We start from the raw sequence: 25003 nt of genomic DNA, 5'->3' as shown, positions 1-25003 counted from the left end.
AGATGGGTTTTGCTTGTACCATAATTATAGCTGATGTCAAGTACAGGCTTTGCCAGCAAATGCCCCAATGCCTCCTCTCATATGATGATTTATATTTAATATCGTAAGATACTTTCGTCCCTATCAAACCTATGTAGGGGTAAGCGGTAAGACTTATCATCATCATCAAATCGGTTGAAAGAATCAATAGTTATTAAAAAATTGGCAGATTTTGGCTTTTTAGTTATCGTAGTTTATTCACCTTGTTCCCGGTAGAGTGCTGTCTCTTTTCCACACAATTAGTTTTCTCAAAAACTAGAAAGTATGGATGGATCCAATGTTCTACAAAGTTGTTTATTTTGAAAAGACCTTTCATTTGAGGGGTCACATGTGCAAATCGGTTAAGCGATCATGAAGTTATTACCAAATTTGTTATTTCAGCAGAAAATACGAACCAAGGTATCTGTACCTTCGTCCCATTCAAAAGTTTATTTCATAAACTTCGATTTGAGGTGGAATCTTTGTTGTATCAAGATGTTTGTCTTCACAAGACCTTTCATTTGAGGGGTCAATTGTGAAAATCGGTTCAGAAATTAACAAGTTATGCGAGATTTGGCAATTTTAGGCACTGCAACCAGCGGAAACAACGACGGCCAGTTACTCTGGGTAAAATGTAGCTATCTACTCGACTCATAGGTACCCTGGGTAAATTGTAGCTAACGTCTCGACGCATAGGTTCATCGGCAATAATGATGCAGTATATGAAAAATAGTTTATCGGAGTATATGTTTGATGGGCAAACGATGTTTTAGGAAACCAAATATTGTGAATTTTCGAAATATTAAGCAATATATTAGTAACGAAAGTACCTGCTTGGTAATATTTAGAGTAACTAGTTAGTATTTTTATTATCCATACCTAGCTACAGTAGCTAGTTATACAGTTACAGCTCCCTTTACTACACTAAACCAGTCGTGTTTGGTGTTTGAGCGCTGAGACGATACAGACGTGTCTCTGCTGCGGTGCGTTGAAAATACGAATCCTTCGAATCCTCGGTGAAAAGAAAAGGCAATTCGGTGCAGTAAAGTGAGTTGAGGGTGTATGCGGGACAAATTTGGCTTTGCAAGTAATACAGCATATTAGGACCCTACGATGTTTTCCCCAGTGCATAAAAATGGATGATTTACCGAGTGTACCTACATTAGTATGGATGTAAATGCGTGTGTTGTTTCGCTTTTCCCTGGCACGATCCGTTGTTTCCTTTCCTTTTTTGTTTGCATTGCGTATGACAGCTGGTCCTTCAAGCAAACAAATGGGACTGGCGCTGCTGTATTGTTTCGCAGAAGAAACAATAATGATTCGAAGGCATTATTCACTAGAGACAGTGCGCAAGTGTAATTCGCGCGATGCACGAGAGTTCCAGGGGGGGGGTCCGCGACAGCCGAGCGGTAGCGCTGGTTAGAAAATCGGCCCATGAGCGCCGGGGCTCACCACCTCGACGGCGTGGGTTCGAATCCCAACCGAGACCGGACCCTCTCCTGTACGAGAGGACTGACTATCTACGTACAACAGGGAAACAAGTCTCGTAAGCCCTTAACGGGTGGGTAGGCATGACCAAGAGGTCGTTACGCCAAGAAGAAGACGAGAGTTCCATTGCCGATACCTGGTAGAAGTGGCTGGGTGAAATGTTTTAATTTGCAATGTGGGTGCAGTGTTGTTTACAATTTCCCGATGCACACAGTGCACGCTACTGAATAATATTGGCCACTAGATCGATCGGTATACCTGGCAATGCATTTAGTATTTAGGGGAAACGACATCTTTACCACGGAAGCTGTCAAAAAGCATCAATTTCGAAGGTGTTCGTTAATTTGTGTTAAATGTAAACATGGTGTACACATGAAGCTATGGCCAGTTCAATGTTCTCGCCAAAGGCACATAGAAGAACGTTTTTCGGTTAAGACGACTGCATATCACCAATCCTGCCTTGCATTTTCCAACGGAATAGGGAAGCAATTTGGAGCATTGGCACCCCCTGGGGGGTGCCTAGCAGTTCCGTTTACCTGTGTGTGTGCGTGAACAGCAACGTGTGTGTGTGTGTGTTGTGTGTGTGGGCTGTTTTGGAAGCGAAAGGAAGGCAGAAGAAGGTGGTAACGAGCGAAAAGAAAACTGCCTAGCTGATGAAAGCGGCGCTGGCCCAGAAAACCGAATGGAGGAAGAAAAAGTCGTGTAAAAAGTAACACTCACAACAGTGTGTTCGCCGATCACCATCGCGGATGGGTTTTCCTTCGAACGCGTACCAAACCACGGTGTCCAACGTTATTACATTCCGGGTTTAGATCTCTATTAGATATACTTTGGATAGTAGCAGGCAAGGCAGCATGTTTGTGCAATACTTTACTAAATATACTGCTTGTGAAAGTTTTCTCCCATGTAAGGTAGTCAAATTGTTTTTTCGTTTGCTCGTAATGTAACCGAAGAAAAGGTCACAGTAACCGACGAATTATCGACGACTTCTTTTCCTCGGTGCTACGTTGATGAAAGAATCCCTTCAAGGGTGTTCGACAGTATTGTGAGACGTTGCTCGAGTGAAAAATATAAACAAATGAAACAGCGAAGCAACTGACGAGGTCATTAAGCTGCTTTACTGGTGCTTCCAATATTGTTTTGCCGAGGTTGTTGTTGCGCCTGGTAGGGTTTTGAGTGGTAATGTTTCCAGCGAGCTTAAGCACGCTTCCGTGTTATGTATATTTTCCAGCATCGGAATGGGGTGGGCGAGCTGGGATACTTTTTTGTATGCCTTTTCGAGCGCGTGGGAAGCAACCGACTGACCCGCACGAACACTGTTGATCTTTAATGTTGCACAGAAACAACGACGACCAGTTTTACGAGAGCATAAGCCTCACAGCATGGCGAGAGAAAGGCAACACTGGAAAAAGAAAAAAATCCACGACAACGGCATCGACTACTCTCTGGTAGATGGTAGGCTTTTGTGCAACCGCGAAACTAGTATGCCTTGACGGGCGACTTCATATTCGCTCGATCCTTGCCTTCTCACGGAGAAGAAACGCCAGACGAACGTTCGTCATTCATGTCGAGCCGTGAATGGTGGAGTAAATTCAACGCCAACCGTCGTGCTATTCGTGGAAGTTCCATTGAACATCGGGGGAGGGTAGTAGGGCAAACAAATTGGCCAAAGTTTGTGCCCCCCGCTTCTCCCACCGCAATCCTTAAGCCCCGTGTACTAATTGCTCGAATAGTAATCCTCACGAAACAGCAACCCCCGAAAGCTGCTTGCTGTGGCAGGGTTGTTGATGTTTGCTTTGTGAGTTTAATTGTACCACAATTAGAACTGCCGACATGTTTGCCCCGGAGACGTTTTAATTCATTCACGATCTTTGCTGAATACTTTAAAAAACATGGGAATGGAAGATAGAAAACATGTATTCCGCGAAAAAACTGTTTTCTTTGCTGTACGCAGTTTTCCTATGAATGAGGTTGTCGGAACCGATCGCAATATAAAACAGCTTTCGTAGCGGGTTCCTTCATCCCCACCCAGCCCTTCCTTCTGCAAACAAAACGAATCGTCAAGTCAGAAGAAACACCATTTTGCTTCGATTATTACCCAATCAGCTGGATCAGCGCGAATTGACATCGGTACGGTGGAGCCCATTATCCGTACGCCGTGTGCGCGAGTGATGACGCGAGTTTGTTTAGTGGTGTGTGGTGCAAAGGAACGATAGAAATAGTGGGCCCAGGCCCCCCGGTTTCGTCGATGCATTTAAATAAAGTGAACCACGCGAAATTTTAAGTAACCTTAAGCTTCGTTAATCTACTACCCTGTGTTAGTGTGTGAAGGTATAGGTAATTAGAAATGTACTAAGGCTTCCCGAGCAGTGTTAGAAGTGTACACCGGCGCTAGTAAATAGTGTTTGGCTTAAAAGTTCCCAGCGGAACAGTTTCATTGTGGCGAAGGTTGGAGTTGAGGCCGGCGAACACGGTGTGTTAAAAGTAAAAAGGAACCACAATCCTAGACATCATAAAATAGTTCCCCATTTTTGCGAACTGCTTCACCCCGATCGGAAAAGGTCCCGAAGCCATCCAGCCTTCCAGCCAAACGATCATCAGCTGGCCTGCGACGATCAACAACTGTAAGAGCGTGAACTGACCTGCGGACCTGAATTATGCTGCTTCGGAGACGGCAGCACGGGACGAGACAGTCGATCGCCGGTCAATAGGAACCAGTTTTTTCGGCGACCAATGGTAAGCATCGGAGAATTCCTATTTTGACCGTTTTTTTATTATTGTCCACGGCAGGCCGAATGGGGTTATCTCTAAGCCCGAACCGATTGACACAGATCTTGTACTCAACGATCACTTTTGGGGTTGCGTTTTCAAGGTCTGGCGGTGAAAAGAAAAGCATCATCCGTGCGAATTTTGGTTTCTCTCTCTTTATGGTTTTTTTTCTAATTTTTTGTATGATATTTACGCAAAACGAAATTCGTGATTATTTGAATATTATGATGTTACACACAATCAGTTTCAATCCATTACGATATGTTCACTTTCTATCTCAACGATCGATGGTGAAAGATGGGGAATTTAAATAACTAAATTAAGTATAAGTTCCGTATGGTAGGTTGGTTTTATGTGCGAATAAAAAATGAAAGTTCCATCCATCATTAACCATAATGTTAGCAAAATGATTCACTTTCATTCGTTAGGTATTTTTCTATGATAAGTAATAAGCTCATTAAACTTAAGAAGAATTTTTATGTACGCTGTTGGGAGAAAGAGTGCACAAAACATTTCCTACTTAATTCACCCCCATTAACGCCCACACTTATAGGAAAAGTGAACGCCGAGTGAGGCTTACTTACCCGCACACACTCATTACCATCCTCCAGTTTTCCAGTTCGGTACATGGCCACGCTTCCTCCTATGTCTTTCTCCGGTGTGCATTTCTTTGCAATGCAAATTAACGCATGCTGTACGTGGCGCCGTTTTCCACCACCATCATCGCGGTCCCCCATCGGGTTGGAAAATGGAAAGTCATACGGAACGCCCGAGGGGCCGAACACACGCTGTGTTGGGTGTGTAATAAAATCTGAATCATTTTTCAATCGGCCAGTTAGTGGGGGGGAGGCTAGGGGCGTAAATGATGATGCCGCCCAGTGGAATACGTGGTAAACAAAATAGAAAAGTGCACTTTTTCGTTCATCGGAACAAACCGGTCCCGCCCGCCCCCTTGCGAAAATCTTTTCCGGGGGTTTTGGGGAATGGCGGTGGTCGGAAGTGCATGCAACTGCTCGCATCTGCATCGCCGGATTTAAATGCACCGGAGAGTGGCACCTTTGGGGCATTTACTATTGGAAAGGGAGCCTCCCTTCCCGCCCGTAACGATGTGATCGTATTGGAATCGGCCAATTGGTGGCACGTGGAGCGATATTGAATGTATTAATTAAAAGAGGCTTACGCAGCCAGCGTAGGTGTGGGAGGGAAAAAGTATCAGGTAGATGAAGTTTTCCTTCAGTTCCGTGACAGGTATGTGGGTTGCAATATACTTAACAAATTCCCTGAAAGGAAAGGATTTTGGATCCTAGAGGTTGAGGAAAATTATAGACTGTTTGCATTAAACCACAGGGTTTATGCTTGACGAAAATCGTTAACGACTTCCGTAAACATTCCACAGTTGGAAGTATAAGGAGACCATCTCAATTCTTTTTGTTTAGCGACGAGTTTTGTTTCTCTTTAAAAGAGACTTGATCGGATACTGTTTTAAACCTTTAATCAGATTATTAAACACTTTTACTACAGAAAACCTTCAAAATAGATTTAAATTTGATGTTTTCAATGAATTGCAGAATCAGCCTAACGATGTCCGATAACAAATGGAATGAAGCAAACGATTCCGATACTCATCGATAATCCATGATAATAGGACAGATAAGGAAAGAGCGTGCTATTTTAAAAGCCCTCGTGTGTGGATTATAAAAATATGGCATCAGGAAAAAGGGAAATATTTAACTAAACGTATATTTCCACTTTGCTACACTACTTCATCTTCTTCTTGTGGTGCTGTTTCTTGTCGTCCGGCACCACTTCGCGAGCCGATTTGCTGCTCAGCAACATCTGGTGGCGCTGGTAGAATCGGGACGACCGGAACTGTGAGTCGGTACCGTGTAGCCAATCGAGCCAACCGAACACACCGTAGCACTGGTTGAATCTGTTGGAAAATGGTGGAAAATTTGAGGTTGCTGATGGGTTTTCCGCCCAGGTCCAGGTCCAGGTCCGATACTCACTTCATGTGATGGTAGTCGTGCGCCTCGTTGCTGCTGAGGAACGGCACATGATACCCGGAATGGCCGGTGATCGTGTCCTGTATGACGAACGTCAGCCAGATCGCGGTGGTCAGGACGTGGCTGCGCATCAGCTGGGGCCCCAGCAGCGGGGGAAGCAGATTGCCGAACACGTGCTCGATCGGATGCGCGTAGATGGCCGCCCAGGCGACCGGTGCCGTGAACTCGTGGTGCTGCTTGTGGATCAACCGGTAGAGGTGCTTGGAGTGAAGCAATCGGTGGCTATAGTAGAACCCAAGCTCCCAGCCGGCGGCCGCTATGGCCAGATCACGCACCAGCTCGTACAGCGTTGGGAGGGTGCGTACTTCCATCGGTGTTCCGCTGGCCACCAAGGCACGGAAGCCGAACAGCGTTATTGGAACGCTCAGTAGAAGCTGGTTTATCAGCACCGTACGAATGATCTACGAGGCACGCGAGTTTTAACGGTGATGTGCGGATCGGTTTTAGCAATTCCTATAGACTTACCTTGCGAAGGTCCGACCACTTGAGGGGTTCATTGATTCCCGGTTGATTCTTGTACTTCCGTAGCCGAGCGGGCCACTGGAAGAGATCCATGAACACGAAGAACGATCCCAAAACCCAGTAGAGGCTGTGGACGTAAATCGATAGGCCCCAAACGTACAGCATCTCAGGATCGTCCCCTAATGAGAGGTGCGACGAAGGAAGAGTCAAACTTAAGCCAACTGATCCAAATCGCGTCGCCCAATTCGCGACTTACCGACGACGTCCAAGAAATCGTCCCATCGCTGTTGCAGGTAGCCGCTGCTCTCACTGACGTTCAACTCCATCCCGGGGCCACCTTGGGACACTTCAATCTGTAGTACACCCTATATAACACTCCTTTGACGTACCTGCTAGCCTGGTTCTAGTTTTCAACACCTCTGTAGCAAAGGACGATGCTTTGCCAAGCGCGTACAACTAAGCACTGATGGACCTACACTTTACGGGCTCATCATATTCCGCGTGTTCTGGTGTCAGTATGTTGTTACTTTGCTTTTCCTCTCACTGAACCGAGTTGATACGCGCTACGTTTGGGTCCGGTTTTATTGGTATTAACTTCCACTTGAATTATTCCCCGCGACTAAGCCACTCGCAGCAGCGATAAGATAAGAAACCTTAGCCCTTCCCCCGGGGGAGCAAAAACGCTTGCATGATTCGAGGGTTTCGTCTGTACCCAAACAAACGCATTAAAAACTGCTCTAAATAGAAGCAAAAGGAAGAATTGTGCATCGCCCTAGCGTTCTTTCTTTGCTTTTCTCTCTCAACCACCTTACATTTGGTGAAAGGGTAAAACATTATTTTATGTTACTGTAAAACATTATTTTATGTAAAAAAACGGAATAAGCACGTTCGTAATTGGCTACCTTTTTTTGTATCTAGTTACAATCTAGCTCAATTTAAATAAAAGTGTGTGTTATAGTTTAATACTCGATTTATGATTGACTTCCTATGCTCTCTTCCCTTGTCTTCATATCATTATATCTACTTTATCTTGTTTCAAAAATAACATTGTAGCAAGTCACTCATATGTGTTTAAAATATGCTTCCGGAGCATTGAAATACTTTTCTTTTCCGCTAGCGAAAGTGAGACCGAAAGTGGCAACCACCGGTAACGTTTTGCGTTTCGGACAGTGGACCAACCCTCGTCTTGAATGGCCCCCAGTGGACACTACTAGCTGCGGCCGGAAAGCGTAACGTAACCGATTTGCATTTTCATCCGTTCCAATTCCGTTGGCGTCCACCACCGTACGTACGAATGTTTTGATTTTGCTTGACCAGCGCCGGGTCAGGCACACGGGGCAGTGGGAAGGGAGGGGGCTGGCTGGGTGGATAAATCTGGCAGCATTTATTGCCACGCTCACAATCAATCACTGTCAAATCGGTTCGCGTAGTGGCCCTTTCGATTGTTAGTGGCCGGGAAGGGACTGCGCCCTGCGATGGGTTGGTACGGATAGCGAAAGTAATGTTGGTTGGTTGGAACCCTCGGAGTGGATTAGGTTACGCGTCGCAGTGACTGGGAACCCTATGAAACCATTTAGTTCAGTTTTGTTCCCATACAAACACTAACCGATCGCGAAAGTGTCATTTAAGTTTATAAGTTTGTTCAAATGGCTTAAAATTTTAAGTTCGCAGACATGAATTTGTTTCATAATTGGGTACGATTTGAAGTCTTTACGGGAGCAACCTAACTGCCCAGCGATCAGTTTCTTCGCAGAGAAAATAAGGCTGCAAGTCTGCAAAGTATAATTTTGCCTTCCATTTTCCCTTTTTCTTTTAACAATATTATTGCGCAGAGTAATGTTTAGATTAACAAATAAAACACAAGATATACAGATAAGGTGAAAACGTTATACAGTTGTGAATGCGAAATGGAATTTAAATATTTTTACAAACGTTGTAGATAAAGGTAATGAATGTTTTTCTATCTAGCATCACTCTTAACTTTTTTATTGAATTTGTTTTTTTTTCTCTCTAGTCATTATGGAATCTTACTTCTAAGTGCATTAATATATGGTTTTAACTTTGAGTAATATGTTTTGTTGGAACCCTGCGCCGCCTTAAAGTTTTTCGAATCAGTCAATAGTGATTAAAAATGCACAACAACTATTTACTGATTCTATTATTCGATTGCGATTCGAACCTTTGCCCTCCAGAAGTTGCGAATATGAAAATGTTTGCTTTGCGCAAACGCAATCGGATAGTGTTCAAGGTGAATAAATAAAGAAGCTGTTGCTTGGTTTACGGATTTGTTGGCAAATTAAATTTCTTGTTGGACGTCGTGTATGTAACCATGAGGAGCAAGTATTTTTTATAACTAAGCTCATATATATCTCCGCTGTTATGATGGCAGACAGAAGCAAAACAAATAGCCTCCCACTACAAGGAAAAGCTCAATCCATTGATCCTCATTTCATTGAGGCAACCACCGTTTTTCCACCACCAGACGTTTCCGGTGTTAGGACTGGCAACATACACAACCGTACGCCACGCGAATATTAGCTTCGTTCGTCCGTATTGTAGGCGCACGGTTTTTGTTTTGTTTTTCTTTCCATTTCTTCATGGCGCATTTTCCGCCGCTCCTCGCATTATGCAACTTATGCTCCACATATTTTGACAATCATTTCCGTCTACCGCCGGGGGGCGAAACATACGCTGCGCCCCTCGCATTGACCCCCCCCGTCTAAAAGTCCGTGTTGGGGGGAGAGGACTTCTCATATGCCCTATCGCCCAGAAGCAGTTGGGTTTAAAAGGAGGTTTTGGTTCGTTGTCTGACCGCCACGAAGGAAGGCAAAGAGAGGGAGGGTAGTAGGTGAACGGTGGCCCGTCATGTCGATTCCCATTCCATTTGGTGTGGAACGCTGGCAAGATGGGACATTTAGTGGGCTCGCTTCCCTTCAACCCGATCCCCGACGGTCCTCAACGGATCGAATACTATTCGTGAGGTCTGGTGGTGGTGGTGAAATTCGATCACATTTCTCCCGGGTTCACCGCCTCGCGCTGGGGGGGGGGGGTGAAAAAGGTATCACGTTTTCCGTGTGCCGTCGACCCGATGATGGACCTCATGTGCTCCTCGTGTGGATGGTGGTTTTTTAGCCGGGTAGTCATTTCCCCATTTTGCTAAACGATTCCGCGGGAAACCATGATATGCCGTACCGCGTGGAGTTAAGTTCGGTCCAGTTCGAATGTGAAAGATCGATAGTTGTTTTTTTTTCTCTTGCCGTTTTCCGTTCGAGTTGTTCAGGCTTTACAGCGGCCCCGACCGTAAGGCAGAGGCATTTTAAAATCCTTACTGAACACCGGAGCTACTCCGGGACAAGCCTCTTATGTCACAAGCGTCGTCGCGCGTTATGTAGCCCAAGAGCTGGTACATACGTACTTTTGCATTTCAATTTGTATTCGTACTCATGTTGTTGTTTCGGTTTTTTTTCAACAAAATACAATAAAAGACGTGGTGTAGTATTGGGATTTAATGCTTTTAATTTCGTTTGTTTTGCCAGTACGAGTTTTCGTTGCTCCTTTAGCGATTCCACGACAGGCTGAAATTTGTTTAACATAAACTGGAGCAGATACAACTTCACTTTCCGACACGCGTGAACCGTGAAATGGCAAACAAGCATCCTGCGGAGAAGGAACGGAAGGGTACGGGGGGGCGGCACGACTACATATACACTATGTCAGCGCGCTGTTCATTTCACTCATCGGGTTTTGCTTCCGGTTACGGTTCCGAAGCCCGCGGAAGCGGACTGGTTCGAGCGGCGGGCCCCAATGGAAATTAATCGAGGGGCTGCTTTTGCACAGTAGAGGCAAGATCAGACGGACATGATTGCGATGAAAGAGAAAGTTCGTGCCCAACCTGCTACTAGTAGGGGAGGAGACAAGGCGTCATGGGCCAGACTCGCGACCAGCGCGCGACCGGATTCAGTTTAATTTCGAACTGGTTACCCCGAGTGGTGGTCACTTTTCACACGCCGGTCTGGTCGTTGGTTTCCTCTAACTGCTCCTTTTGAGGGAGAGAGAGAGAGGAGCGTTGCTGTGGTGTGGTAATTTTTTCCCGTCTCTTGAAAGGGGCTTTTCAAAATCGAATGTTGTTTTAAGATTTGTCTGTTGTCCTGAAGCGGAGCATAAAGACAGGATTGATGTGTTCATGGATAAGTGAACATTCATTTCACCATAAATAACCAAATGTTTAGGGGCGATAAAGGTCAACAAATCCATGTTGCCCATTATGCGCATTATTTCTATACTTTTAGAATGGAAAATGAAGTTGACAAACGGAGAGTTAACATCCTTCAAATTTGTGTTTCAGATAAAAAGTCTTAAAAATTATTATTGTGAGCAGACCTATATTCTGCACTGAGCCAAATAATTTAGGACAGCATGTTTAATATTCCTTAAGGTCTAAGCAGGCCGTTTGGACTGACTTTATGTTTCGAGGGCGCAAACAGCTTTTGTTCAAATGCAAAACAAAATGGTGGGACTCCGTCAGATGATCAGGGTTAATGTGGGTCCCCACAAAAGGGCAAGGTTGGCAAGGCTGGTGGACACTCCACCGGGGTTAGTCCAGCGCGATCCAAGCGGAAGATACGATTCGCTCTTCCGTCACCCAGTGCTCGTTCGGAACGAATTTGCAACAAAGTGGGTTCACTGATGATCATCACAAGTGCACGCATTGCTTTGAGGCACTTTTGCCCCGCAATCGCTTTTCCATCCCCAAACTTTGCCCGTGCCGGTTCATGGTAGCATAAAATATCCAATTAGCAGCATTTGCATAACGACAATAGCTTTTCAGTTGTGTCGGAGTGTCTTTGTTGCTAATGTTTGTCGTAGGTGACCTAATTATGGCACACGGAAGAATGGCAGAAAAATCAGTTCCACTTTATTTCCTGGCATTAGGAGCTTAACTGGGTTTATGGTGGATTACATCGTGCCCTCCATATCCCGGGTCGAATCTAGCGATCAATAGCATCCGTTTGTCTGTGTGTGTGTGCAAATAATGTGTGTCGATGACATAAGCGAACCGGAAAAGGCTGGTGGCTCAGGAAACACTATTCGCCGCAAATGGGGAAGAAGAATTTGAAATTTGGATCCATTTTTGGTCGACACCAACGGTAAGCATCACCGGCATCATATTACGTGCACGCGTACGCCGGGAAGTTGCCATACATAACCCTCCGGTCGGTGGTAAGAAATAGAAAGAAAAGTCCCGCCGTTATTTCTTTCCTCGCGAATCGTGCAAACGATGTGTTAGGAGTTTCCACTTCCCACTTGAAACCGACACACTTTGCCTCCTCTCAACGATCGTTTATGTCATTCTCGTGTAAGAGAAATTTTCCACCTGTTTTTGTATCCGCGCCATCGCGGTTGATGGACTTCAATTCCATTCAAACGTTGTTCATCGACGGAAAGGGGGAGGGTAGTTTAAAAATATACGGAAGGATTTTTTTCCGGTCGTTTATTTTCACTACAATTATATCAATCATCATCGAACGCGAACATGACTAATTTTCTCGGGTGTGAAATGGGATTGAAGAACAACGAAACCACAATTGTCGACAGGTGTTGGCATCGACGCCCGCCCGAAAGTTTGACGAATGGCCTGGGGGCTTGCAGCGATGCGTTAAATGGTGCCTGAAACGTTGGTGCCATGCAGCATAATAAACGTGACATAATGTCGTGGAGCATTGTTACCGTTATGCTTCGAACACAGTCGTATTTAACCAGGCACCGAGGTAAAGTATGCGCAGCCAACCAGTACACGAGGAAATGATCTGTAAACGTGGAAGGACGTGATCCAAAATAATTTAGATTATGGTTGAAAAATGGAGCCATTGTAAGCACCTCAAAAGCACATGGCATGATGAAAGGGGCTGGTGTTTACAACCAAATTATTTTCCGATTTTGAAACATGCATCTCACATGAGAGAAATGAGATTAATTGTTTGGTTTTAGGTTTTAAAATTTGAAATAATTTAGGATTTGATTTATTATTTCTAAATTTTAAACTAAATTTCATAATATATTTTTTTGTTAATATTTCCAACATTATTTACAATTTTTGCTAATAATTTCTCATCGTAGGATAATGGCATCCCATAATGACCCAAAAATATTAAAGATGAAATTCAACACCTATTGAAATGAAACATAAAACTATGTCATCGAATTTAATTATCGATTCCTATTTTAACACCACATTCAAATCCGCAGTCCGATTGGCTATACATGTTCGGGAAGGGTCGAATTGATCTCCGGCAGTAGAGTAGCTATTGTTGCCTTAGTGTGTCGTACCTGGACACTTAAACGCAACCACGGTGAGGCAATCCGTCGCTCTTGCTCGAAGAGAAGAAAAACGAAAAGTCAATCAACCAGACCAGCAGATAGGTTTTCCTCGTTCGCACAAGCTTTTCTCTGACCTTTTTCCCGATTGGTTTTTCGCTTCGTCGCCTGTTCTTCTTGTGCCACCTTTTCGACATATCTCCCCCCATTGTGGCGGATGGATGGCGAAGGAAAAGCCCGAACTATGTCATACCCGGCCGCTGGATTTCCTCAACATCGCAAGGGAACCGCATTGTGTTTCGTCAGTCATAACTTTAAAGTGGCACTGTGCTCAATCTACCTTTTGCTTGGCGTTGTTTCCTCAGTCAGCCACTCGGAAAATGGCCAAAGTTGTTCGACGTGCGAGATGGTAGCTAGTTTACTACTACTACTACTGCTTGTTGCCGGGTTTTGTAGTAAAACATCTTAACCAACGTGTTCAATCCGTCATATTATACCCCAATCGCGTTCATTCCTTCCGTCTCGGGCTGCAAATGGCATCGTAAAAGAAGAGCCGAATTCTATTGTTTCACCATTGAAGGAAGGGGGAGGTGCACGCAGTTTGCGTGGTGGGGTCATCATTTTTCCCGCCATCACACTTCCATTCTTTCTGGGAGAGGGGGTATTCTGTTGATCATGATGATGATGTTGCCGCCACCGTTGTGTGTGTTTATGAGTGTGTGGCAGTTTTCCATTGCAGCATTTCCCAGCGGAGGGCCATTGTGGGAACCAGAGTGAAGAGCAGAGAAGCTGGATAAACAAACCTGCACAGGTTTGGCACAGATTCCATACCAATAAAACAGAGTGTATCGGAGAGTAAAGTAGCCAAAGGGAAGACGTAGAGAGACGGGTGGAAAACAGATCTCCACCGTGACCAGGGGCAGCATTGTATTTGTGTGTTTAAGGCTATTCATCTCTTGGATTGCAGCAACAGGCACCATTCGCTCTGGTGGCCGGTCCAATCCGTTTTTCCTATTTTCCCGACCACCGGCATCAATCCGACCGGGGGGTTTGCGTGCGAATTTTTAATGGTCATTTAACGGGTTTGTAGTGCGTTGATGCTGGGGTAGCCATTTTAATGTTGGTGCTGTACGAAACGCTAGCCGCTGTATCTAAGCAGATCGTAAATGGACCGCGCTGATTGGTAAAGACCCCGCCAAGAAAGGGCGATCGACTGAGCGATTAGTACCATTCTAAAGATCAAAACATGCTGACGGGGTCAATGGGCAATATTGTTGATGCCTTCGTTACGTTACGTTACGTTACGTCTGCAAGAAAGGCCATCTTTGATGTATTATGTGAACAAAAATTCTAACCTGAAGATACCGCTGTTGTGTTACTGAAATCCTTATTTCTTCCATCAGCAGAACACAAACTTTTAAATAACTTCTTTTTGCCTGCCAAACTTTATTCATTGCATGTTTCTAAACAAATCTTATTTCTCCTCATGAAAAACTGGTTAACATTTTTGTTTAAGTTCAGATTCCCCCAACGGCTAGACTTTGGGATATTTTTCATGTTCTTTTCGTTGCTATCCCGATCCATGGCCACAGATACATGCCGAGTGCCAGTCATTGGACTGTAGGCCACTCCCTAGCAAGCAAGAGCACCCGTTGCCCTCGAACAATGATGAACAATCCATTTCTGGTGCTCTGGTTTTGTTTTTGTTCCATCCTAATCAACCAGCATAAAATTGGGCCCTTTCCCGTGTCGTGTCGCCGTCTTATAGTGGGGTGGCCCCGTGACCCAATCTTCCATCGGTGACACGAGCGGTAGCAGCAACACGAACCGAAACGGGAACGTTGGCGCGTGAGAAATGGTTTAGATTTTTCCTCCCTCAAAACGGATGGGAGAATGGGTGGTGTGGTGGTGGCGGTTTAAGGTTGATCCATTTCCCGCTAATCTTCGGTAGGTTTTCCCTTAACCCAACGGGTTGCATTCTGTGTTGTTGCACGCCCTACTCGTTGGCGTGCCCTTTTTTTGAAGGTTCTGAAAGTACAATCTTGCCCTGCTCATAAAACCGTCCGCCTTTCGTCATTTCGTGAGGCTTTTGTTTTGTGCAAGAGGTGCGGACTTTTCGCTGCCCACAGATTGTTTTACTGCTGCTACGGGGGAAGCAGGGGGGGCTGCGGTGAGTTTGCGAATGGGCGCCTGATTTCGAGATTCAATTGCAGATCTCCACCGGCAATTAAACGCTAGTAAATGGATCCCGAACAAGTCCGAATGTTTTCATCATCGATGGACGGAATGGATGGATATGGGCAAACGTTAACATAGAGAGCGCAGGAGGGAATAGGAGCCAAAGCCTAAGAATCGCATTTCTTAACGGTGGCGAAGAAAACAACAATGCTACAAGAATGAATCTTTTCAACGATGCAGTTGCAACAGCCACAACGAAAGAAGAGTTTGTACTTAGTTGCTGTTTTGTTTTTCCTATTGTTGTGCCCATTTTTCTTTCATCACTGCCACAAACAGTAGCGGGGAGAGAGATGGTAACGCAACGAGTTTTTACGGCTCTACACTTTACACCAGCGTTTTCCTCGAGTTTTTATTTTTGCTACATTTAACCACTCCGTCGCTGGCGGCGTTTCTTGTACGAACGTCCAATGACGTGGGAGAAACTGAACATCTCCTACGCTTTAACATAAATAATTACAACGAAACAGTCGCGAACTTGCTTTGGATGGGGCGCTTTTAAGTGTGTCCTATATAATTTCTTCGATTTCTGCTACGCGGCCTACGGTTGGTCTCGTGTCTATTGCTTGCTTTCTAACGTTTAACAAATGAAGGGCTTTCACTAGCATAAACCTTTCCCAATCTGTTCATTACGTTTCTACCGTCTGATTAACCTGTATATGTGCTGATAATTCATCAGTCGACCACAGGAAATCGATGCTAATCGGTCGGAAGTGTAAGCATCAAAATTGAAATAAATATAATATTGAATTAGGGAACTATAGCCGAAAGAATCCGCTGTTAATAATATCTCGCCAATATAATGTGACTTACAATACACACTAAAGTAGTTCATAAAATAAGTCTAAACTTAAGTTATTTATTGTGTACAACTTTACAAGTTGGCAAATATGTTAACACTTATCAGCAACAAGTGGTAGTTACTTTTCTTCAGTAAGTCAATTAGCAACATAATATAAGGAGGTAACGGTATGCAACTGGTTTAGTTTATTACAACTAGCATGTTTTTTTTGTTTTTTGGTTTACGTGTAGCGTTTCTTCGTGAATGTGCTTTCCGCTATTCAACAATGGATGTAAATTTGATTGTTTCGACCTAACTTTTCCACCACTTTGATGGAACGTTGAAAACTCGTCTTGCAAATATATTATTGAAGTTTACTGTAAATTACAAAGTGATAACAATTTCTTCATAAGGTTGCTCTGTATGTTTTCGTGGTTAATTGAATAAAAAAAATGTAATGAAAGGTTAAAGAAATGTTATGGTTCTCACGTTTCAAATTAAGTTCGGGAGGTGTTACTATTTCTGGTCCGTTGTAAAACGTAGCTTTTCTTGAAACACACATAATTTCAGGTTTCTATATGCCCTACGCTGTTTGACAGCTTACATTACGCAATCTATTGCACATCGATTAAACCTATCTTTAGCTATGCACAGTCAGCCTCTACTCAGTGCTGTTATTGTTTCTTTTTCTCTTATTGTACCACTGCTCACAGTTTGCTGGAACGGCCAAACTAAGCTGCACGTCTAGTCGAACAATTCCCTTCTATCCTTGGCTATAACTTTATGTTCCTTACGGCTACAAATCCCTGGTGAGATATACACACACTCACAATGGTGTAACGACTACGAAAGAATGAACGTTTGCTATGCTGCTAGTGATGCTTATAGCGTTTTATGCTGTACAAAATCGATCCTTACGTTGCTAGAAATGAGCGTGCACGCCTAACGCCGCCGACGCGTTACCATCTAATCATGTGCCGGTACTGCTCGTTGACCGAAACCCGCTTGATGGTTTCGTACCCGAGGATGATACTGAAGGAAAATGCGGCCGACTGGACCAACCGTGCCGTCAGCCCCTTGAAGAACATGTGGAAGTGCTCCTCGTGCCACAGCTCACGGAAAGCGACACTCATCGAGTCGAGCCGCTGCACCTGTAACCGTGCCCGGACGATGTCGAGCGGGTTAGTGATGATGGTGGTCGTGAATCCCCCGAAGCTGCCGGCCACGCACTGCACGAAAAGGTGTGACACCCACGGCGGTACGATCTTCAACAGCTCGTCCTGGTAGAGGTGATAAAAGGCCCACCACATGGCCGAGTTGGGCACGTACGCCATCAGGCTGGCGGTGTAACCCCGGTAGAACCCGCGTACTCCATCACGGCGCATTATTTCCCGCGCAATATCGCGCGTTATCCGTAACCGGCTGCTGCTCTTGTCGAAGTTGATGCCAAGCGGATTGACGGCGCCTCCGTGGGCGCCCATCCCGAGCACCATCGCGTGCTGGGAGATGACGTCGAACGGTACGATGATGGTCTGGCCGACGAGCGACGCACAACCGCCGGCGACGAGCGATTTCATGCGCTGGTTTGCACCGTACTGGCCGAGCACGTGCCGGACGCCCTCGTACGTGCTGATGTAAAACACCCCGCTCACGATCTGCACCGAGGAGATCCAGAAGCCCCGGTACAGACCCGGCACACCCTCGGCACGGTAGATTTTGATACCCGCATCGATCATGCCCTTGTACACGTCGTTCCGGAACTGTACCTGGAGCTGTGTTTTGATCACCGTCAGCGGAAACAGGGCACAGCGCACCGAAAAAGAGCTCAGCATCGAAAGGGGGAAGAATTTCCGCTTGTCCATCATGTCCCACTCGATCGTGCGCAAGAACGGGCCGCTCGCGTTCCCGTCCACCATGGTTGCTGGGTTGAGATTATAAATTCTTTGAGTACACACGCTAGCGTCAGCTGATGATCTTCCGGGTTCTCTTCAAAGGCCAGCTGTATCGCTGACTGATAATCACTGTCTAATATTTGCGCGTTTGTGTGTGTTCAATTTTTGTGCACAAGGTGTGACGTCACACCGGGAACCAGGCGTATGGTGAAATATTTTGCGTTTGCATCATTATCACGGATTGCGTGAGGGAACAACGCCGTGTGCCGTAGCTCACCGTCCTCGCCGCTAAGATGGTGGTTGACCTTGTAAAGGCAGTGCAAGGCAGCGACAGGTTTCACCGTCCTTCTACGACTCCTTTGTCGCTATTGTTTATGCGATTCTTGCACTCGGCGGATGTCTAAACGACGAGCGGACGTAAGAATCCTGTGGACAACGGAGAAAACAAAAGAAACCATCAGTCATGCATTTACCAGCAATGAGTAGCATTTCCCTTTCGACGGTGACATCGATTACTTCGATCTGCTCATAATTTCTACCGTATCATCGCGAACACAGATAGTATTCTCTCGGATACTGTTTATGTAATGTATGTTTGTTCCGTCCACCACCTTGTGGGGTGGAGTGCGAATCCGTTTCTCTTTCACTCTTTCCCGCGTTTGCGCCACACTATGGTGATGGTTTCTTTTTCCTTCGTCTAAGTCTAACTGTTCACCAACCATGGTTTTCCTATCGTGCACTTGTTCGTTTTGAAACGCACCTTTGTTTTATGCTGCTTCTACACCTTCCACATTGTCTAGCGCTCTTCATTGCACACGGGATCGAGAAAGCTGCTTTTTAGCCCAACTTATGCTCTACGGTTTGGTGCCACGAGTCGCAGGAGTGCTAGATTTACGAGACCACTAAATCGAGCCCCTGCGACGCGGATGCGTACCTTTCGTTCTGCATATTGTGTCCGCACTTGCAATATTATTGTAGAATTAATCTTTTTTCGAGTATCACACTCCACGGGTGATGGAGAAAAGGTTTGTTCGAGACGAATGAAATAACATCACAAACGCTAGTCGAATCAATGACAGCTGACATCGAAGGAGAAAAAAATGTGTTGACGGTGCTATCTCTTTCACTTCAAGGCAATATGTAGCTGTCATGTTGGTGCTGCAGGGCTGTGCATGCGCCGTGCAATTTATGGCACGAATCGTTCGTGTGCTATAAAAGTGTTGTTTGGTGAATTCAGCCCTCTCGCAGGCAAAGTTTTGATGTCGATACGAATTATGCAAAAAGTAGCATAAAAGTGATTCATGTTTCAGGATAAAATGTATTTCTTCAAGTAATGTTTTCTACTATTCAGTCTATGTCGAAGACGTCTTCGTGGGACAAAAAGAAACATGTTACATTTGTTTACATTCCAAGTTTTTTTATGACTATTGACATATCAATGTTATTTTCTTCTCTTTTCCATAGATAACACATCTACCAGGTGTAGAGATAAACTAACCAACCATCTGCCACAGTTTAACGGATTTGAGGTAGAAAAAGCGTCCGGTAAGATGAATTTAGGCGTGTAACTATTCGTTATCCGGTTGTGTGCACACCGGACGTCCGGGGAAGAGCCGTAGCGCGGGGACAATCGTTTTCGGGAACCTCTTGTTCGGTTGTGTAGTGCAAGCACTATAGCAAGCAACAGCAGGCACACACTTATCGAGGTAGATAAAAACGACGCATCACCGCGTATCCACCGCTCTCTTACCTGGCTCGGCCGTACCGCCATGTCGGAAGGATTTGGCAACGGCCATCAGGAAGCAGCAGCAGCGGCCGCAGCAGCAGCAGCAGGACAACTAGTGGACGACAATATTCTGGTGCACGGTGACGGCGACACACACGAGTATCAGTGGGCGTACGGAACGATAATGGACTCGTCCCGCGTTTCGACATGTCTCATCTCGATGCTGCTGATCGTGTACGGTAGCTTCCGGAGTCTCAACATGGAGCAGGAACAGCGGGAAAAGGAAAAGAAACGACAGAGCGAAAGCATGAACAATCTCATTACTGGCGAGCCGGTTCAGCAGGAGCAAAGTAAGCGGCACCGTTTGGATGTTGGCAAACAAATGTGCAATGCAAATGTTTCCCGTGGTTTTTTTTTCAGATAAATTCGCCACATTGGACACGATGCACGCACTATGTCTGCCCCTTGGCGCATCAGTTTCATTACTGGTGATGTTTTTCTTCTTCGATTCGATGCAAATGTTGTTTGCCGTCTGCACAGCGAGTAAGTTCGAATGCTACAGTCAACAACTCGATGGTCACCTATTAACGTCCACAATTCTATCCGTTCCCTTACAGTAATAGCCACCGTTGCCCTGGCATTTCTCCTGCTGCCGATGTGTCAGTACATCATCCGACCTTGCACGGATGGTAATCGGATATCGTTCGGCGTGTGTGGCCGTTTCACGGCGGCCGAACTGTTCAGCTTCTCCCTTGCCGTCTCCATCGTGTGCATCTGGGTGCTGACGGGCCACTGGCTACTAATGGACGCAATGGGCATGGGGCTGTGCGTAGCGTTTATCGCATTCGTGCGGCTACCGAGCCTGAAAGTGTCCACGCTGCTGCTGACCGGTCTGCTCATCTACGACGTGTTCTGGGTTTTCTTCTCCTCGTACATCTTCAGCACAAACGTGATGGTGAAGGTGGCCACACGGCCGGCCGACAACCCGGTTGGCATTGTGGCACGCAAGCTAAACCTCGGTGGCATCGTCAAGGAGCCGCCCAAGCTGAACCTGCCGGGTAAACTGGTGTTCCCGAGCATTCACAACAGCGGACACTTTTCGATGCTCGGTCTGGGTGATATTGTGATGCCCGGCCTGTTGCTTTGCTTCGTGTTACGCTACGATGCGTACAAGAAATCTCAATCGACACAAACGGCCGAAACGGGCGTACCGCCACCAAGAGGAGTCGGATCAAAACTTACTTATTTTCATTGTTCCTTACTAGGGTAAGAATAACATTTTTCTGTAAATTTTCCAAACGACTGAAATTTCGAAAACACTTTCCTAGAGTTGTTTCAAGAAATTATTGAAGGTATCTTATTTTACACATCTTATGTTTATCGTCAGAGGAACTAGTCCTACTTTTGCAGAACATTTTCAATGTTATGCTTTAGAATTCTCGTTTCTCAAAACAAGAAATGATAAGAGATTCCTTTCTTTCAGTTACTTCCTCGGATTGTTAACCGCGACTGTCAGTTCAGAAGTATTTAAAGCGGCCCAACCGGCGTTACTCTATTTGGTACCGTTTACACTGCTACCTCTGCTTACGATGGCGTATCTAAAGGTACTATCATTGCAACTCTACTGAGCAACAACATGTCCAAGTTACAATTTCCAACATCTCTTTTCCCCTACAGGGCGATTTACGGCGCATGTGGAGTGAACCGTTCATCATACAGCAAGCGTCGAAGCAGTTAGAAGTATAAAACACACTGAAACATTGTTACTGGAAAGCAAACAGACAACGGTACGCGATAGTATTAAGTGATCAGACTCGAAAGTGGATCGTAGCAAAGTGTACGAGATAGCAAAAGTGCAAGCAAATAAACCGACCGCGCCAATTAGCTACGGTATGTCATATGGACGGTATATCCGGCACGTCGCATAGGAGCACGATCGAACAAATGCAAACTATGAACATAAGATTCATCGCAATCGAACTGCAGCAGCATTGATCGATTGCCACCAATTTCCACGCACTCAATCTCTCGGGGGAAGGGAAACCCCTGGAATCACCGGGGGGTGTGTCACGAGGGTGTTTAGGTTACTAAGAAAACAGACCTAGAGGGAGGCGGGCGGGCGCGAGCATATGGCACCGGAAATCATTTAAGATAATTCGAAAATATTTGAATGTGATTAGGCATTAGCGATTAGTAGATTGTTTGTGTGTATGCTGTGCGTGTGACAAGCAAAAGTAAAAGAAAAATGAGTACAGGAACAAAATGGCGCCGAACAAAACACACATGGTCCCTGAATTGCAATCAGATTTGAGCTGATGCACGGAGAAAAACATATATCCCATGTGCAAGGATGTAGGAATGTGAAAGTGAATTAGTAGGAAATAGGTTATAACTCATTTTACATCATATGTACACACAACGTCTATACCAACACTCGAGTCACGTTTCGGCATGCAGTGCACGCTTCCGTTGACTGCCTTAGTTTAACGATAGATTCATTTGTGTTCCATTGAGTTTAAAACATATTTGTCTTTTCGATTGCCGAATTATACTCTCTCTTTCTCTTTCTCTCTCTCTCTACGTTATGTATTATTTGGAAAGCAAAATTGTATGCCGGAAAAGATTGATTTGAAAATTAGATCGTCCTATGTTTAGTACCGTGCGAAGTGGGAAGCCGAACTGACAGGAAGTTTAAGCATATTCATCTTCATCTGCTACATGCTTTCATTGTCCGCTTGAACCAAGTTCGAGAGACTTTGCGACGAGACCATGTTAAACTTAACTGAAGAGAATTGTTAAGTTGCGAAATAGATTTTGAAAATGCTATGTAAAGAAGCGAAATATCATGATTCAGAAAAGGACGATTTGCTTCCCATTTTTACATTTCAACAAAAACGATTTGCGTTTATCGGCTCCCAAAGAAAAAGTAAACACTGGAAGCAATCTACTATAAGGTTTACTGACAAGTGTACTAAATAGAAGAAAATCACAAAAAAGTCCGGTATCATCAGTTTAGCAGTAATTGATAGCATCTTCTTTTTGCTCTCCCAGTTTCATTGTAATGATCCTACTCCTAACGTAAATGTCCGGTGGTATTGCTTGCTTTGTGTTCTATTGAATTCAGTGCGCGGAACAAGAGAACAGAACCGAACTTCGATATACATAATGTGATAATTTTTTTCTTCTGTATAATTTCTTATCTCCGCCTGTCTCGAATGTATACTTTATAAAGATTTTTTTCTATAATCAAAAGTACTGTTAATAATAGTGAAAAGAAATATAACTTTTAATTTTTCCAGAAAAGAATTTTAACAAACGTGTGCGTGGTTGTTTTTTTGAAAAATTGCTTAAACCATGTTGATGACGATGTTCAGAAACGACCCATAAATGATATTGCGTGAGAATGAAAGGGTATAATGGAACAAATTATTTAATATCATTCCGATTTTTTCCTATTTTCGAATAGTTTTTACAGTTTTTCTTTAATAATTTTATGGAACCCTCATTACCAAAGTTTTTTCCAGTAATGATTATAGCAAATCATCATCCAAGACAGCTGATGATGATCAAAAAGAAAGCAGAAATTAGGAAGGTGACTCCATAGCACTGCCATGGTAGCCATTTTGAATTCAATTTTTGACATTACCTATTACTGTTTGGTTGATAACATAAGCTCGATTAAATGAAATTCTCATCAAGGACTCGACATGGTAGAACTTCTTGCATACCAAATTATGACTACGAAAAAGAAGCCAATTCTATTGTACATTTCATTTTTTATTTCAAGATTTGATTGACGAAACCACGATTTTCACACGCCGATTGAAACAATTATTGATCCGGGGTCGTTTAAAAATTAGATTTTATCCAAAGGCATCAAAACCTTCTTTTGTGGCCGAACTTACCTCTCCTTTATATAAACTTTGGGTCCAAAACATGCGATGTGCTTTTTGACAGATCCTTTTCCGAGGATCCTTTTGAAGGGGAAAGCCTCTCTTTATCCTTGTTTTTACTCTCAAAAACCACAAAGACCTTTCCTTTGAGATGACATTCGTAAAAATCGCTCCGAGTACTAGCGAGCTACAAACAGCCGACGCGTTAGGCACTGCGGTAGTGTCCATTGGACTGGGTGGTCGTGTTTCGTTCGTCGTCGCGGTCGGTAGATGGTTTTTGTGCACCTGGAGGGCAGAAAGAAAAACAAAACGATACTTACAACCAATATGACGCGAGTGTCGCAACCTTCCCAACGATTCGTGCCGTTTCCGCCGTTAATCCTTTAATCGGTACCGTCTCGTAAAATTTACGCGCCACAAGCACACGAACTACTGATATCAACTATTATCGCCACGCGGATATCGTGTTGACATATTTGCCTCGAAACGAAAAAAAAAACAGCGGAAGCTCAACCGCGAGGTAGCCGGCACAGATGTGATAATCAAAGTGACAAACCCCAAAATCGGCAAAGGGGAACGGGTGTGGGATACCTATCGCGGTATCCCGGCGCTATCGCTTCACCCTATGATGGGGCGAGTTTTTTTTTTATTATGGTTCTTAGCTGGACGGACAAGAGACGCTGGAAAGTAGGTTTTTCGGTGCTTTTGATAGAGCAGTTGCAGTGGTCCCGCTGGGTATCGATGATAGAATCGAGACTTTTGAAAACAAAAAATACAATTGCAGGACGTAAAAGGCTAAAGTACGGAACAACACAAAACAGCAGCATAAAAAATATCAGTTAGTGAAGGATAATCGATTGATGGTTCTGGGTCGGTCGGTTGCACTGTTTCTTGCCCTCGAATGTTTGTTTCACGTCGTTCGTTTGGTAACGCGCGTTTCCACCGAGAGGTGTTGTGATGTGTTACGGGGTGGGGTGAGGTGCATAGGTCCAGTCTGTTTTGCGTTCCTCGGATTGCAGGTTATCAGATTTCAGGTTAAAACGGCTTCGCATGCAGTCTCGTTGCAAGAGTACGGCGGTCTTCCGATCGATTCGCCTGCCTGCTGAGGTAACGCTGTCTGTAACGCTATTTACGCCCCTGAAAGGTATACAATCCGCAGTGCATCTTGGTTCGCGTTCAGCCACCACCTACCAACACCAACCAGGCGGGAAAGCAGCAGTAGCCACCCCAGACGGTGGAAAATTGTATTTCGCTAGTACAGGTGGTATCAAAACGGGAATCCTTGCCAGCTAATTCACCGTCAGCCATTTAGTGTGTCCCCGTTCTGCGGGTGTGTGAGTGTGTTAACAGGGAGCCGCGGC

The 25003-nt window shown here is 44.8% G+C and overlaps 3 protein-coding genes across 4 annotated transcripts; 1 reads left to right on the top strand and 2 right to left on the bottom strand.

Annotated features, from left to right (window-relative positions):
• Positions 1-1124: 1124 nt before the first annotated feature.
• On the top strand, positions 1125-23052 carry LOC131261243 (signal peptide peptidase-like 3). Of its 2 annotated transcripts, none has more exons than XM_058263222.1 (7): positions 1125-1183; positions 3829-4242; positions 19488-20099; positions 20170-20292; positions 20367-21015; positions 21233-21353; positions 21427-23052. In XM_058263222.1, the coding sequence occupies exons 3-7, from the start codon at positions 19793-19795 to the stop codon at positions 21493-21495; spliced, it is 1269 nt and encodes a 422-aa protein (XP_058119205.1). In that variant the 5' UTR covers positions 1125-1183; positions 3829-4242; positions 19488-19792; the 3' UTR covers positions 21496-23052. The 2 variants fall into 2 exon arrangements, with proteins under 2 accessions (XP_058119205.1, XP_058119206.1); XM_058263223.1 differs by having other exon boundaries at positions 20167-20292.
• On the bottom strand, positions 6034-7126 carry LOC131260388 (fatty acid hydroxylase domain-containing protein 2-like). The gene is made up of 4 exons (XM_058262091.1): positions 7057-7126; positions 6804-6979; positions 6282-6739; positions 6034-6205 (listed from the first exon to the last, which is right to left on the bottom strand). The coding sequence occupies exons 1-4, from the start codon at positions 7124-7126 to the stop codon at positions 6034-6036; spliced, it is 876 nt and encodes a 291-aa protein (XP_058118074.1).
• Positions 15671-18112, bottom strand: LOC131261244 (solute carrier family 25 member 44). Its single transcript, XM_058263224.1, has one exon. It carries the CDS (start codon positions 18045-18047, stop codon positions 17091-17093), a length of 957 nt encoding a protein of 318 aa, XP_058119207.1. The 5' UTR covers positions 18048-18112; the 3' UTR covers positions 15671-17090.
• Positions 23053-25003: the final 1951 nt, after the last annotated feature.

Source organism: Anopheles coustani, chromosome 3 (assembly GCF_943734705.1).
Source record: "Anopheles coustani chromosome 3, idAnoCousDA_361_x.2, whole genome shotgun sequence".
NCBI lineage: Eukaryota > Metazoa > Arthropoda > Insecta > Diptera > Culicidae > Anopheles > Anopheles coustani.
Note: the sequence above shows the minus strand (reverse complement) of the source record. Positions and strands in the feature narration are given on the sequence as shown.

Coding starts and splice junctions, on each gene's coding strand:
- LOC131261244 (XM_058263224.1), bottom strand. CDS start 18,047: ATGGTGGACGGGAACGCGAGCGGCCCGTTCTTGCGCACGATCGAGTGG.
- LOC131260388 (XM_058262091.1), bottom strand. CDS start 7,126: ATGGAGTTGAACGTCAGTGAGAGCAGCGGCTACCTGCAACAGCGATGG. Junction 6,980..7,056: donor CGATTTCTTGGACGTCGTCG/GTAAGTCGCGAA, acceptor ACCTCTCATTAG/GGGACGATCCTGAGATGCTG. Junction 6,206..6,281: donor CACGACTACCATCACATGAA/GTGAGTATCGGA, acceptor ATTTTCCAACAG/ATTCAACCAGTGCTACGGTG.
- LOC131261243 (XM_058263223.1), top strand. CDS start 19,793: ATGTCGGAAGGATTTGGCAACGGCCATCAGGAAGCAGCAGCAGCGGCC. Junction 20,100..20,166: donor GCCGGTTCAGCAGGAGCAAA/GTAAGCGGCACC, acceptor TGGTTTTTTTTT/CAGATAAATTCGCCACATTG. Junction 21,354..21,426: donor TTACGATGGCGTATCTAAAG/GTACTATCATTG, acceptor TTTCCCCTACAG/GGCGATTTACGGCGCATGTG.